The following is a 15,782-nucleotide window of genomic DNA, read 5'->3' as shown; positions in this document are numbered from 1 at the left end:
CGGTGCTCAGACCCAGATGGGGTCTTCTCGGGCCCCTGAGGCCTGGTGCCCTTCCATTCTTCCCGGGTTGTCCGACGTGCCTTGTGTTGCCCAGCATCAGTGGGCGACACGTGGAGCCAGGCCGTCACCTTGCGTGAGGCTCACGTACCAGAGAGTTTTACCAGAAGTCACGCTGGTTGCCACGCAGAGCTGTTTTCCTGGTAAGGTCGTGTCCCACAGTGGCTTCCCTTTCATCGATGTGATTGCAGGTGTGCTCAAGTACTTTCTAGGAAAATCGTGACACGGCCTGAGAAGTGATTTCCTGTTTTCCTATTACCTGGACTGCTTCGGTTTCTGCTTTCAAAATTGTTCGAGGCCGGCCAGCCGAAGCCTCTGTGTTAGAAACTCTGCCAGCCTTTGCTTTAGGAGCACATTTAGGAACCCAGATCCTTCCTGAAGCCCAGGGCGTGGGCACCTACACTCGGCCTGGTGCCCCCGGAGCCGTGGGGGGTGGGGAGTGACTGCCAGAGACTCTCGTCCGCCTGCAGTGGGAGGTGTTTCTTGGTCTTCCTCTTAGCCTGTATCTTGAAGGAAAAGTTGGCTTTATAGGCTTCCTCTTCAGCCTTTACCCTTGGCTTTCTCAGCCGGCATAATAGGCCCGAGAGGATAAAGTCGAGGCCTAGCTCTGTTTATAATTCTTGGCCCCAGCGAACGAGGACTTTGAACTCTTCCAGGTGGGACCCGGGAGCAGGGCCATGATGCTGCACCCTTGATGCTCCATCAGTGGTCAGCCTCCACTAATGGCCCCTGTTCGTCCCTCCAGAAGGTGGCAGGCTGAGAAAGCGTCTCTCGGGCACTTGAGTTTTCCAGGGGTCTCTGGGAACCTCGGACCTCCAGAGCCGCCGAGCAGGGCCAGGCTCAGGTGGTCAGGAGGGTCCGTCCGGGCTCATCTCACAAGCACATCTGTGTTCACTGTCACGTGCGCGGGTACAAGAGGCCCTTTGTGGGGCAGGGATGCTGTCACTAAGGCAGAATGTCTCCGTTGGAATCCTCCCTCACAGCGGAGGCCGCTGTGTGCAGCTCAGCTGATACTCGGGGCTGGCGGCTGTGAATTCTGCCATCTGCAGAACTGAGAGCTGTACATCCGTTCATAAAAACCACAGCGTTTAGGGGAATACCCTTTGTCTTTAATTTCCACATTGATGTGGTAAGCCATTTCCCTACGTGCCGGCTCTGTGTTATTCTAACAGTCAGTCATGGTAGGCACTCACATGTACATTTGCATTGGAAGCCAGTCTGGCCTTGCAGATGTGCTGAAAGGCTCAGAGGACAAGGGAGGCCTCATTTCTCTCGAAGGTCCCTGTTCAGGGCCCCGTCCCATTCGTCCCTGGCCGGGCTGACTCAGGCGCTGTGGCCGTGCGGCCAAGTAGCAGCCTTCCCTGCCAGGACGGGGCTCATTTTTCAGAGCGCTTAGCGCTTTTTTGGGGTGTGGGGTGGGATACAGGTCTTCTTTATCGACTCCCCATTTCCATTTGGTAGTGAATGAAGGACGTCGAGTGTGCTGTGTTTGTTATAAACAGAGTTCTGTGAAGCAAGCTTCAGAGATTCCCGGAAAGAGGCTGGGAACAGGCAGGCCTGAGTGGTTAAGCATGGGACAGCCACACACATTGTCGAGCAGAATCTTCCGGAGCCGTTCCCCAAAACCGTGCGGCTTCGTTTGTATCCAGCAGTCTGGATGGTGACATCTTTGCTTCTAGAGTACAGGAAAGCCCAAACCTGAGCCCTGTTATTGGCATAGGTGAGGTTTGGGAACAAAAGCATCACCACCATTAAAAAAAAAAAAAAAAAAAAAAAAAAATATATATATATATATATATATATATATATACACATATATATATATATGCTTTTATTTGGTATATTATTAATAAGTCAGATTATTAAGATGGACTGGATGTTCCATTTTATTACCATCTAGCTTTTTTTTTTTTTTTTTTTTTTTTTTTTTTAATTTTTTTTCAACGTTTATTTATTTTTGGGACAGAGAGAGACAGAGCATGAACGGGGGAGGGGCAGAGAGAGAGGGAGACACAGAATCGGAAACAGGCTCCAGGCTCTGAGCCATCAGCCCAGAGCCTGACGCGGGGCTCGAACTCCCGGACCGCGAGATCGTGACCTGGCTGAAGTCGGACGCTTAACCGACTGCGCCACCCAGGCGCCCCGCATCTAGCTTTATTTTTAAAACAAACACTTTGGAAAATGCAACTGTGATTTACTAGGCTGGGATTCAACCTGATTTGTTTCTTTTTCCTTTTATTTCTTTATTTTTTGTTGGGGGGGGGTGCGGTTCTTCTGGTTGACAGTAAATCGTAGCAGACACACTGCTTCACGACACAGAATTGTTCCAAATGAAACCTTACTGCCGCGTGTTTTGTGCGCTTTTAAAAAATTGCGTGACAGAGCATTGCCTTTTGCAGCCTCCTGCCCTTGCAACCTTGCCTGGTTCTTCTGTGATCGCGTCCGTGACCCTGTGTCTAGCCCTCTTCTTCCTGTTTTATTCATGGTGGCCAGAGCCGAGCCAACTAGAAACCTCATCTGTCAGGAATCATTCCTGACCTCTTACTTTCTCCCAAAGAGGCAGGTCCTAAGGAGCAAGTTTACATTGGGGTTTTAGGCGGAAGCAGCGTTGGGTGCGTGGGCCCTGATGGTGGGGCTTGCTGGAACGGACATAATGAAAAAAGGAAAAAAACTGATACACGATTAGAGCATTTTCAAACAGCTACCCGTCCGCCATGAGACTGAATTCTCCATCTGTCCGTCCGTCCATCTGTGCATGCTTCCACGCATCCATCTATCCAGTGGGTGTTTGCCAGGTGCTCTGCCAGCCTTTGAGGATGGATGTGCTGGTGAGAAGACAGGCCTGGACCCTCCTCAAGGAGCGTACCTTCTGGCATAATCCCCCAAACCGCAGACTAGAGGGGAGTTGCTGACCCAGCCCCAGCCGGGAGGGCAGTCCGGGAGGACCAGGGCAGGGGAGCCGAGCGCCGAGAACTGAGGACTTGCCGAGGACGTGCCAGGAGGGCGTGCGTGGCACGCACAAAGGCCCACAGGGAGGAGTGGTTCCAGACCTTTCGGGCAGTGGGGCTCGGCTTTGAGGGTTTCGGAGAAGCTGTGGACCTTCTCTCGAGGCAGAGGCAGAGGCGGGCACGTGCACCCAAGCTTTATGCTCTGTTTCTGGAGAGCCCTACACTCCCCGATGCACAGAACATCTGATGGCCGTGTCGTTTTCCATACGGGGAGGCCCAGCCTGGTTTAAGTGTGTGAATGTGTCAAGACTCCTTTGCTGGAGGCTCACTGCATTCGCTAGGAGTCCACATCCCATCCCTTCAGTAAGAACTGTCTTTCCAGGAGCTGCTTTCAAGTGTTTACACTAGCTAACTGCTGACAGCAAAAATGTGTTTTTCCCAAGTCGGTGCTCCGTTTTACTTAGAAAACACAATTTTTCAGGGTTGCCGCAGAAACATTTGGCTTCATTTCCCATGGTCTTTACCCCTAGGAGATGCACAGTGAGATTCTTCAATGTTGAGGAGTCTCAAGTGAAGTGCTTGGTCCACAGATAGCCCTGTGCTTGTTTGAGTGACAGTCTTTGATCCAGCTTTTCAAGAACAATACTTTTGATCTTCTCAAAACAAACCAACCAACAAACAAGCAAACGACTTAGTTTCTCTCTCTGAAGGAGGGCAGCCTGGAAGCGAAGACTGAGGTTCTAATCCTGGCGAGGCCTGACCATGGGGCTGGCGCCTGAAGGCCTCTTTCCTTGACTGGGGCCACGTGGCTCCTGTAATTGAGAGTCCGTGTTTGATGTTACTAGATTTTAACCTTGCAATAGTCACAACTCTTCCGCGCACGGGCCGACCCTGCGGGTGTGAGGTGGGGACGGGGTGTGGTTCGACCCGGTAGCTGTTGATCGTGAGCCTGTCCCTTGCCGGTAGTGACTCTGCCTTTCCCCTGCAGCCACCTCCCCGAGGGTGTCCTCTGAGCTGGAGCAGGCCCGGCCCCAGACAAGTGGAGAAGAAGAGCTGCAGCTACAGCTGGCACTTGCCATGAGCAGAGAGGTAGCGGAGCAGGTGGGTGCCTGGACGGGGGCGGGTTGCGCGGTGGGGGCGGGGGCCGGGCGGGGCGCAGAGCGGGCCCTGCCCTCGGTGTTTCTCGGGTGTGTTTCCTGAGATGGGGCTTCGAGGTGCCAGGACCGTGTTCTTGCCACCCACCGTCCCCTGTCAGGAAGGGGGCCTGTGCTGTTCCAGGTAGGGAAGCCTCTTGTTGCCAAGGGATGGAGTGATCGGAAGTGCGCCGCAGAAACACTTTGGTACACACGGCAAGTGTCATGGCCTCTGGGCGTCCACAGCCCCTCAGCGAAAGGCCTGTGGGTGCGCAGTGGGGCTTAGCCCCTTGGGAGGGAGGTTTGGTGAGATGGATCGAAAGCATCTGAGCGCCGAAAAGGCGAGAAGAGCTGCAGGTAATAGAATGCTCATTGCGTTTAGATGACGGAAGTGTGTGTAGTTTTAATTGTTTTCAGTTCCTGTTTTTCTCTAATAATCATGCATTACTTTAACACGGAGAAGGAGGGAAAGACGTGATGGAAATGACCTTTCAAAGCTGCCATCCCGTGGGCCCCAGTGATGAGGTCCGTCCCTGCTGACCTTGGGTTAGGGAGGGTAGACTGAGTCAGGTAGTGCGAGGCTCCGTCTCGCCCAGAGGTGATGTGTAGGGACAGATATTAGGGAGTGCGACGGGAGTGCAGCGCAGCGGTGGCTGTCCCAGCCTGACTTGTGTCGCTGTAACTGGAAACCTAAAGTCCAGCAGTAGTGGACAGCTTGGCTCGGTCCCTCTGTTCACAGCAGGAAAAACACAGCCATTAAATCTGTCCCTGTGGATGCCTGGCTCTGTCACTGACAGCCCGGGAAGAAGGTGTAGGAATACGGGGACAGATGGACAGTGGGAGCCCATTTTAGTAAATAACTCATCTCTGTGATTTATCACATTTAATATAAATGAAATATAACGATTTTTTTATTTCATTATTATTCAAAAGCCTAGCACAACCCAGTCTTTTGCATAGGGTGACTTCACCTTAAATAAATACAAATTAAGGGCGCCTGGGTAGCTCAGTCGGTTAAGCATCCGCCTTCGGCTCAGGTCATGATCTCATGGTTTGTGGTTCAAGCCGTGCATTGGGCTCTGTGCTGGACCCTGCTTCGGATCCCGGAGCTCAGAGCCTAGAGCCTACTTCGGATTCTGTGTCTCCCTCTCTCTGCACCACCCCCCCCCCCCCGACTCTCTCAAAAATAAACATTAAAAAAATTTTTTTAAATAAAAAAATAAATATAAATTAAATACAGGTGACCTTTGAGCAACACAGGTTTGGACTGTGCTGGTCCACTTATGTGTGGATTCTTTTCAATAAATAGTGTAAAGATACTGCCTCTTAGTTTCTTACTAACATTTTATTTTCTCTAGCTGTATTATAGTAACACAGCATATGATACATATACAAAATATGCATTAAGTGACTATGTTCCAGTCAACAGTTGGCTATTAGTAGTTAAATTTTTTTTAAGTTTACTTTTTTTGAGAGAGAGTGTGAGGAGAGTAGTTAAATTTTTGAGGAGTCAGATATATATGTTGATTTTTGACTGTGCAGGGGCGGGGGTTGGTGCCCCTAATGCGCATGTTGTTGGAGGCTCAGCTGTAAAATGAATCATTTCTGTTTGAAATCATAGAAATAAACATACAGCCATTTTCTGTAAGCATATGCTGTGCGAGGTGCAATGATAAGTGATTTTCATCCTCTTTTCTAATTCCTTTCTGGGCTGTCAGACTTTTGTATTTTATATGGAGACGTGTTACTTCTATAATTACAATTATAAAGCCATTTTCATTTTGAGAAAAAGTGTTCCCTTTCCCTAACTTGGCTGTGCCTGCGCCCGTCTCCCTGCTGGGACCCCAATATCAGGGAAGCCACACGAAGTAGGTGGGGCGGAGCCCTGTGGGCTATACCTTCGGGATAGAAGACTGTGTTTCACGAGTCGTTTTCCAATCTTCCTTTGAAATAATGCGTACTACAGTTTTGCGCATCCTGTTCCTGGCCAGCGCTGCTTTGTTCTCTACCGTGATGTTATTACAGTCACGGTCAGCTCCAAGTCCCATTGTCCTCTACAGGAAGAGCGCCTCCGGCGGGGTGATGACCTCAGATTACAGATGGCCCTAGAAGAGAGCCGAAGAGACACAGTTAAAGTTCCAAAAAAGAAAGAGGTAAGCGCTTCACGGGGAAGGTAAACGTTTGAGACGGTCCCATAGTCGCTGGGGGAATGTCCCAAACCTAGCGTGCAGAGTACCCTGCCTTCTCAGAAGGTGCTCTTTTCTCCCTTGGCTCAACAAATACTCCTCGGGCCCGTGCTGAGCATGAGTGAGCCGAGGACGTACTAGAAAACACATCCGCCCCAGACATTACTCCCAAGGCTCTTCTGAGACCAGCCCCAGAGGAGACGGGCATGGGCGAGGGGCTTCTGTTGACCAGGGCCTCCCTTTCGTCCCGTGTAAACGAGCACGATAACAGCCAGGCGGTCTTGGCGGCCGTTACATAAGCCAAGCGTCAAGTGCTTTGGAACAAATTCCTGGCACAGGGTAAGCCCTCACTAGCGCCGGTCTCCACTGCCGTCATCAGCCTTACTCTGCGCCAGGCTGCCTGCTAGGAGCCTAAGGTGACTAGGACGCGGGTCTGCTCCCGTCAGGCTCATCCGGTCAGAAGACACAGGGCCAGCGGTTCCAGTGATCTCCTGTGGTGCAGCACCACCGGGTCCCTGGCAGTAGCTGGGCGGGGTGGGGGGGGGGGGGGCATGCGAGCGGGTGGGTGGGGCCGCCCCCCAAGAAGGAGGGTCCTGGATGATGGCTGGCAGCTGGGGGCAGCACGTTGGGTTGGTGGGGACAGCGTTCGGGAGGGAGGCTGCAGCCTGGGCAAAAGCTTGAGTCCTTCTGGAAAACCCTGATGGCCTTTGAAGGTGGGCAGGGCATTGGGCACAAAGTATATAGCTTGGTGTGGGTGGAGCCTGGGCTGCACTGGGACTTGGTTTTGTGAGGGGGTGGGCGGGGTGGGCAGCTCAGTTTCCTCTTGGCACCTCCCAGAGGGCTTCTCTTCCTAGGAGGCAGACAGTATTTATGGTTAACACGTGGATATTTGCTGTAACTGTAGCCAAGTAAAACCTGTCCCCTTCTCTTTGTCTCAAAGCATGGCTCCCACCCACAGCAGACCACTCTGTTGGATTTAATGGATGCCCTCCCCAGCTCGGGCCCTGCTGCCCAGAAAGCAGAGCCTTGGGGCCGGTCAGCTTCAGCCAACCAGACGAACCCCTGGGGCGGGCCGGCAGCCCCAGCCAGCTCTTCAGACCCCTGGCCATCGTTCGGTAAATACCTGCCCCCTTCGTCTCCCGTGCCTTCCTGTTGGATGTGTGAAGGGCCATAGGGCACAGCTTCTTGCTCTGTCCCCCCTTCTGGAGGTGGGAGTGAGGCAGGCCTTTGGTGGCGGGTTGGGGCTTCTCCAGTCCCCAACCGTAATGTCCAGTAAAGTCCTCCCGAGGACTGCAACACAGGGCTTTCTGTTTTGAATGGTTTTCTGCTTTGGTAGAGGGAAAGCTGACTTCCTCTTTGCTTCCCACATGCAGTAGAAATGGCTGGTCCCCTTTCTGGGACGTGTGTCAACTCTCTGAGCCTCAGAATTGCACCCAGCACCCCAGGTTAAGAAACTAATACATAGCTGGAAATTATGCTGTGCTTGCTGTGGTTGCAAATGAAAAGAGGATGTGTTTGCTGTAATTCTTCCTACCTGTTACATAAAGCAATAGTCAGTTTACTAGGCTAAGTGAATATTTTAAAGTTCTTTTTAATGCCAAATGTCGAAGAATCTGTGGTAGGAGATTTGAAACATGAGTGTGGCACAGATGCTTTAATCTGGGGAGAAATCTTGGGCCTGTGGGTTTCCTGATGGCTGGACACAGGGCCTGGCCTGCCTGAAGCCTTTGTAATGGCTTCCAACCCAGCCTGCTGCTCTGGGAGGTTCCCCTCACCCGGTGCTCTGAGCCCTGCCGGCCATGGCTGATCTGTCTGGGAACTTTCGGTGGTAGGTTTTGTGGCAACTTGCGTGTGTCTCTTTGGGGTCCCTGTTTCCCCCAACCGGAACCATCTTTTGTGTTCAGCTCGGTTCCCTGGACGTTTGCCGAAGTGTACCGAACGCCAGGCTCTTTCCTGCTACTCAGGGACCCAGATGCAAACAGGTAGTGGTCTTGCCTTCAAGGTCCTGAGCGGGTGTGGGCAAGATGGGAGTTCCAGCATGGCAGAGGTCCACCAGCTGGTGGGCTGGGCCTTGGTGGTGGGTCTTTAAGAGCATCCTGGGACAGGGCTTAGCTCAGGAGTCTGGCAGGCATGAGACAGGTATCTCGGAGGAACCTTCAGGGAAGCACAGGAGGTGGCCAGGCTGTGAAGAGGCAAGGGTGTGCCTAGCAGAAGGCGTGGCTTTTTTTTTTTTTTAATTTTTTTTTTTCAACGTTTATTTATTTTTGGGACAGAGAGAGATAGAGCATGAGCGGGGGAGGGGCAGAGAGAGAGAGAGAGAGACACAGAATCGGAAACAGGCTCCAGGCTCTGAGCCATCAGCCCAGAGCCTGACGTGGGGCTCGAACTCACGGACTGCGAGATCGTGACCTGGCTGAAGTCGGACGCTTAACCGACTGCGCCACCCAGGCGCCCCAGAAGGCGTGGCTTTTGAGAGGCTGAGAGCGAGCAGTGGTGTAGTGGGTGCAGGTACAGGCAGCGGGGAGCAAGGGCATGGGGTCGGGGCCCTCAGGGCCTGGCAGCCTTGTCCAGAAGGCAGTATCAGCCCCAGATGTCCTTTGGCAACGCCGTTGGCCTCAGGGACCCGGGCAGGTCCCCACATTTCCTTTGGCAGGAGCCCTCTGGGCCTTGGGGCAAACTGCAGGCCAAATGGCCTACAGGATCTCGGTCACCAAAAGCCAGGACCACGGTTGCCAGGAGCTTGGCAGTTCTCGTGGCCCATGGCCTGCGTGCTGCGCCCCCGGGGAGCTTGTGGGCTAAAGTGTTACTGAGCATACATACACAGGGATGGCGAAGGCAGCTCTCCTGGAAATGCCCACTTGGGCCCCTTCCAGACAGTGGCTTTGACTTTATTTTTAAATTTGAGAAATAGTTCCTCTGTAACGTGATGGCCACCTTGAGTTACGGGTAGGGTGTTCTTCAGGAAACACTATCAATCCCTTTTGGAGTTGCGTAATGGATCATTAAACAGACAGGACGTTTTCTAGTGCCCAGAAAAGAAAACCTGCACGCTACGAGCCGGGTGCGTTTAACAAGATTGAATTCTGCTGAGTCTGTGGCTGATGGGGAGTGGTTGGGGTGGAGCTTGGGGGTTGGGAGGGAGACTAATTCTGTCCACTTTTTTTTTTTTTTTTTGCTCTTTGACTTACTAGGGGTATATGTCACCAGGTCAGGAGACACAGAATTTATGAATTTTCAATGAACGAGTTTGCCCCTCCCTTCCTTTGGCTGGGGGATAGCCCTGTGCCCTGGAGCTGGGCGTCTTGATCGAGCCAGGGACTTGACCTCATAGGGTGTTTTAAAGTGGGCACTTCAGCAGTTGTTAGCCGTTCACGGTGTGGTGCCACCATCACTACTAATCCCAGGACATTTCCATCACCCCAGAAAGTGACCCCATTCCCATTAAGCAGTCACCCTCCGTGACCCCTCCCTCCAGCCCCTGGCAACCACCAGTCTACTGCGTTCTATCTCTGGATCTTCCCGTTCTGGATATTTCTTACGTGTAATGGAATCAAACAGCCTGTGGCCTTTGTGACTGCTTCGTGTCACTCAGTGTGATGTTTTCAGAGTTCATCGCTGTAGTAGTGGCACGTGTCCTCACTCCGTTCCTTATAACGGCTGAAGAACATTCCATTTATAGTTCCACCGCATTTTGTTTAATCACTTAGCACTTGATGGACACTTGGGTTGTTTCCACTTTTTTGGCTACTAGAATCCAGTTTTTTAAAGAGAAGATGGAAACCTGAATTTTTGAAATCGGTTCATTTTTGTTCATTTCTGAGAGAGCGTGCAAGCAGGGGACGGGCAGAGGGGGACAGAGGGTCTGAAGCAGGTTCCACACTGCTGGCAGCTGCGGGGCTCAAACTCAAAAACCACGAGATCACAACCTGAGCCAAAGTTGGATGCCGAACCGACTGAGCCACCCCGTCGCCCTGAAATCTGTTAATTTTTAAATGTTGACAAGGAATTTAAAAAAAATTTTTTTTTAACATTTATTTATTTTTGAGACAGAGAGACAGAACATGAACAGGGGAGGAGCAGAGAGAGAGGGAGACACAGAATCTGAAACAGGCTCCAGGCTCTGAGCCGTCGGCACAGAGCCCGACGCGGGGCTCGAACTCACGGACCGCGAGATCATGACCTGAGCCGAAGTCGGACGCTTAACCGACCAAGCCACCCAGGCGCCCCGACAAGGAATTTTAAAGTGAGAACATGGTTGGGGCTGATCAGATATATCTGCAGGTGGCCAGTGTGGTCTGCGGACTGCTAGTCGGCCATTTGCTTGCCCCTCGCCCAACCCAGGGCCCTGTCCTTGGTTCTGACGCACTTGGCATTTTAACCAGTGACTTGGGGAGAAAAGGGGACATCAAAGCCCAGAGAGGCTCCTCATTCCTCTGGTGTCACACGGCAAGTTAGGGGCAGGTTCAGTGCATGTGGCACCTAATCCTTTCCTGGAATCGCCGTGCCATCTTGGGGTGCTGCAGAAGCCTTCTGTGGCCGTGCGTGTCCTGGAAAAGTCACCTCAGACCATAGAGATAACCAGTGTTAGAATGTTAGCTTATCTGCTTCCTGTTTTTTTCTGGCTCTTATGTTTTTACATAGGTGAGGCCATATTGTATATCCGGCCTTACAAGTGTATATAGGTGTTTCCATCTGCACTGTGTGGTGAGTGTTTCCAGGCATTAGGAGAAAGTGCACTGCACGGCTCCTGTGGGACAGTGCAGGGCTGTGGCACCGTGACACAGCCCCCGGCTGTCCCCGGTGGTGGGTTTTGCAGCTCTGAAGCTCCGCTTCCAACAGCCCTGCAAGGAGATGGCCTCACACCAGCTCCTCCATGCACCGGAGCATGGAGACAGCCCCTCTCTGCTTCCCTCTTCCGAGAGCCGCTCCAGAGCAAGACATGGTGTCAGACTTGCCGATTAGCCTCAAGCAGAATCCGCTAGTGTGTGTTTTCTGGGCCACCCCATTGCCCGGAAACACATTCATAAATTTGAAAGATGTAGAGAGTTCCTACCCAAGCGCTGGTAGTCGCCCCCGCCCCCCGGATGAAAGGAACACTGTTTCGTAGCAAGCCCTGCCATTCCCTGCCATTCCCGGTTCTCTCCAAGCAGCACTGGGGGCGGCTTGGCCAAGCGGCCTTGGGAGGAAATGCTGAGGGCTGAGAGGAGGGCGGTCGGAGCCCGCCGGGTCAGCGGGGCACTTCCTCCTCTGTTCCAGACACACAAAGCAGCCACCTGGGATGAGAAGGGCAGACAGCCTGGTGATTCAGAAGGCCTTGGCTGGCTCAGGCCCGCTCACTGCCCGGGCCAGGACAGAGGCCGTCTTCCGCCCCAGTGGCAGCAGGTGGTGCTGCTGGCTTCCTGACGATCCCCGCCACTCAGTTCTGTGACCCCCACAATGTGACTGCCCCCCACCCCGCCCCCCTGCACATGAATATTCCTATGCGAGGCCTCGAGGCCTCGGATGAGCCAGGCCGGCGGGGGAGGGGCCCAGGGACACTTGCTCCCTATGAATGGGCCCACAGAGCGGGAGGCGGAAGCCGCTTGATCTTTCTGCCCCGAGTTCCATCCTCCTTTGCTCTCATTCACTCGCGCTTTCAACAAGCATTTATTTATTGGGTTTGTGGTGTGGCGCGGGCCCCGTCGACTACACGGAGGACAGAGCACAGAGGAGCCTTGCAGCGAATCCACTGTCCATTCATGGAGGAGGAAGACGGAGCGCCGGTCCCCAGGGGCCGCGCTGTCAGCAGGCGTAAAGGGGGGTCTGCCCCGCCAGGCTAGCTTATGTGGGCTGTCGGCACCCATGGGAAAGCAGAGGGCATGTTTTCTGTCCCCCAGGTAGGTTTGAGGAAAGCGAGGTGCCACCGCATGTAGCCTCCTGTGACTCCAAAAGTCAGCACGGTGCCTGGTACACACACAGGTCCCCAAGCGCCACTCGCAGGCTGGAAAGCCAGGAGCCCGCCATGGCTAAGCGGCTCAACCGTGGTCATCTGGATGACTGGCCAGGGATTGAACCGAGGGCGTCTTTCATCCCACGCCCAAAGCTCTCTAGGCTGTGACTGTGCTTTGTCTGCGTGCACGGTGGTGCGGGGGCAGGGACCGGAGCTTGTGGATTTTCAGCATCGTGCGTGCTGGGTTTTAAAGTTCTTGGCCGTGCTGTTTCAGCGTATTCTAAAGGGGACGCAGGGCACGTGGGAAATAACTGGGGGTCATAAGAGGCTCTCGAACAACGTTAGGGTAGAGTTGCACAGCAGCGGGGGGGGGGGGCCCGTGTGGCAAGCCTTGCCGGTGAGCCCAGGATGACGGGGCTCAGCGTGGTGCCAGCTCACGGAGAGGGCGTTAGAATGCACGTGGTGTATATAGCCTCATGTTACCGTGTTCGTGCAAAAGGAGCTCCTCCGGAGACATCGAAGCACTTTGTTTTCACTCTTACCATTGCCCGTTTGTCAGTTTGAGGGAAAACTGGTGTTTCGACCCTCGTTGCCCGAGCTAGGGTCTGGATGGAGGAGCAAAGCCTGATTTTGCACATGCGTGGCAGGTGTGCAGTTGCCGAGGGGCTTGCCCGTGTGAGGCCAGGAGGGGAAGGCCCGGGGTCCGGGGCTGGAGGGGTGGCGGAGCACCCCAAGAGTTGTCTGTTTGTGGGGGCCGCCTGGGTTCCCGTGAATGCCTGATCCTTCCTTTTTACATTGTGTCCAATTGTCCGCCTCGCAAACTCCTGTGTATTCTTGGATACACGGATGCTGCGTGGAAAGGTGTCACCTGTCCACGGCACTGCCTGCCCCGATCCCGTGGTCACCGACTGCCTGTGCCACCCATGCTGGTTGCAGTAGGTGTGTTCTTGTTTCTTCTCAGAGGCGGGACCTGGACCCGGGCCTGGTGAATGCTGACCAAATGTGCTCAGAGCGAGGTGACTCCAAGGAGCACCTGTGTGTGGGAGGCGAGGCTCGTCCCCGCCGGGCGTTTGTCCATTCAGGCTTTGTGTCTGGCTGGCGCTCAGATGGTGGGCCTCTGCTTCCGAGAAGGCTCGGCCAGGCACCTGAGTGCTCCAGGAGTTCGGTGGCTCCCACACATCCTGGCTGCCTATTCTAGTCACTTCTAAGCTTCTAAGAATCCAGGCGCCCAGGCGCTCCCAAGAGTCTGTGCATGTGAAGGGAAGAGGCAGTGTTAGTATTTTACTCATATCCCTCAAGAGGCTCCTAAGGACAACACCACCTGGAAACCACGTCTCTGGTGGCCCCTGAGCCGCACGGCCAATGAAGTCTTGCCAAATCTAAGGCGTTTGAAAACTCTGCGCAGCGCGTCAGAGCTTAGGGGCGGCTCTTATCTGTGTGTGTTTCTAACACCCCAAATTGTCCAGAAGTGGTCACCGAACTCCAGTGTTCAAAGATGCCTCACCGGAGGGAGTTAGTGTGGAAACTGCAAAGTCCCTTCCGGCCCCGGGGTTCTATAGCTCCCTTGATCCTTCGCCGCTTCCCTCCAGCCCCCAATTAGTTGTCGAGCATCTTTTGCGTGTGAGGCTCAGTTCTGAGCGTGGGGCAGGAGCGGCGTGGGCCAGGTAGACCCGGCCACTGTTCTGTGGAACACGCGCTCCAGCTGGGGAGGCGCATTGTCAGGTGGGCTAGCGCAGGGGTGAGTTCCTTGTGAGGGGTGAGGGGCTGGGCTTAGAGTGGGTGGCTGAGGGATGAGGTGTTGTGGGGGCTGCAGGGTAGGGGTCGGGCCTTCTCAGCAAGCACCTCCCGCCCGTCCAGACACACAGCGGCGGGAGATGACCTTGCAGACAGCTCGGGTAGAGATGGGTGGCTCTGTCTTCACACCAGCTGGACACCGTGGCTCAGACATTATCACCAAGACCCAGACTTGTTTGCGCAGCCCGAGCCTGTGGGCCCTTCCCCTCTGGCCTCTGGCCTCAGAAGCCCCGGGTCCTGCCGCCTTGGGGGCTACCTCGTGTTCTCAGTCCACAGCCCAAGGGATAGGGAGGATTTCTCTGTAGCTCCTCTACCATCCAGGGGTTTGGGAGTGGGGGGCTTGGGACCGGGGTACTTTGCAGGTTCACGTCAGCTGGTGGAAACCCTCCCCGGTTGCCACAGCAAGGTCAGTCCGCCTCGGACTGGGACTGGGAGTAAGCGGGGGGGGGGGGGGGGGGGGGTAATTCTCCCAAGGAAGTCAGGGTATCCTTCAGGGAAACAGGGCAGGAGTGCTGGAAAGTGGCCAGGGGTCTCCTGATGGAGGCGAGCGGCTGGAACGGGCAGAAGCTCTCACACACAGTGCCCGAGGTGGTCAGGTCTGCAGGGGCAGGAGCGTGAGCCTCCCGGTCCGTGTCCTCCTGGCGCAGGTGAGCTGGGGGGTGTAGACCGGTAGCAGGGTTCTCCTGATGAGCTCGTTCAGTTCTCGTGGTTGCTGGCGAGCAAGGGGAGGCTGAAGAAAGGGTGTCAAGATTCCCGTGCTCTGGGGCTCCTGGGTGGCTCAGTTCATCAAGTGTCCGACTTCGACTCAAGTCATGATCTCACGGTTTGTGAGTTCGAGCCCCACATCGGGCTCTATGCCGACAGCTCAGAGCCTGGAGCCTGCTTCGGATTCTGTGTCTCCTTCTCTCTCTGCCCCTCCCCTACTCACGTTGTGTCTCTCTTTCTCTCAAAAATAAATAAGCATTTAAAAAGTTAAAAAAAAAAAAAAAAAGATTCCCGTGCTCACAGGGAGCCGGAGCAGTCTGTCAGTCTGTCCCTGACACTTTCTACCACATGGCTCCCTCTAGTCAAGGTGGAGAACCAAGGCCCCGTGAGGTGCTGTGTTGGGGACAGAGCAAGGACCCATCCCCACTGTGATCCCAGCCAGGACCAGTGTCCTACTAAGCGCCTCATCACATTTGGCAGAAGTGGGCCTGGGGAGAGCTGTCACAGTCACAGGGAGGTGGCTGTGTGTGTGCTTCTGGGAAGACCTGGAAGGAAAGGTCAGAGCAGCTTCTGGAGGCAGGTGGGTGTTTCTGGAGGCCGCTGGAGGGTGTGGGTTTGGGGAAAGCAGCCGGAGAGGTCCCAGGTCCACCCAGGAGTTGGCAGGCTCGGGTGTCCAAGCGGTGGTGGGAGTGAACCTTGCAGATCCGTCTGCCTTGGCCCGTGCCCAGCCGTGCACGCTGCTGCTGGGGCTGTTAAGAGGGGCCTGCGTGGGAATGGGGCCCAGGGAGGCGAGTCCTCTGGAGGCCTGGGGGACATTCCCTGGTCTTCTCTGACACTGGCAGTCACCACCCTTCCTGCTGCCCTCTCTGAGCCTCAGAGCTCAGCCAGATTGTCGCAGGAGCCACCCGCACACCTGCGGGGGGGGAGGAGCATGATGGGGGTCACAGCCCAGGGAGACTCTTAGGCAAAGGAGTAGTTATGGTGCTAAACGATAGGTGCTCTAAAGGAAAGCTGAGTGATTCCAGAGGAG

General features: G+C 54.4%; 1 protein-coding gene across 4 annotated transcripts in view; it reads left to right on the top strand.

Annotated features, from left to right (window-relative positions):
- EPN2 (epsin 2) overlaps positions 1–15,782 on the top strand; it is an 87,201-nt gene that overhangs the window by 59,073 nt on the left and 12,346 nt on the right. For 3 of the 4 annotated variants that reach the window (XM_086686165.1, XM_086686166.1, XM_086686163.1), the window contains 3 exons: positions 3,994–4,106; positions 6,199–6,291; positions 7,265–7,439. In XM_086686165.1, the coding sequence (XP_086542291.1) occupies positions 3,994–4,106; positions 6,199–6,291; positions 7,265–7,439 (381 nt within the window). Of the gene's footprint in view, positions 1–3,993; positions 4,107–6,198; positions 6,292–7,264; positions 7,440–8,228; positions 8,307–15,782 lie in introns of all 4 variants that reach the window. The other variant, XM_086686167.1, reaches the window with a different exon arrangement.

This window comes from Puma concolor, chromosome E1 (assembly GCF_028749965.1).
Source record: "Puma concolor isolate L17-30 chromosome E1, mPumCon1.1.hap2, whole genome shotgun sequence".
NCBI lineage: Eukaryota > Metazoa > Chordata > Mammalia > Carnivora > Felidae > Puma > Puma concolor.
This window is presented reverse-complemented; position numbering and strand designations above follow the sequence as displayed.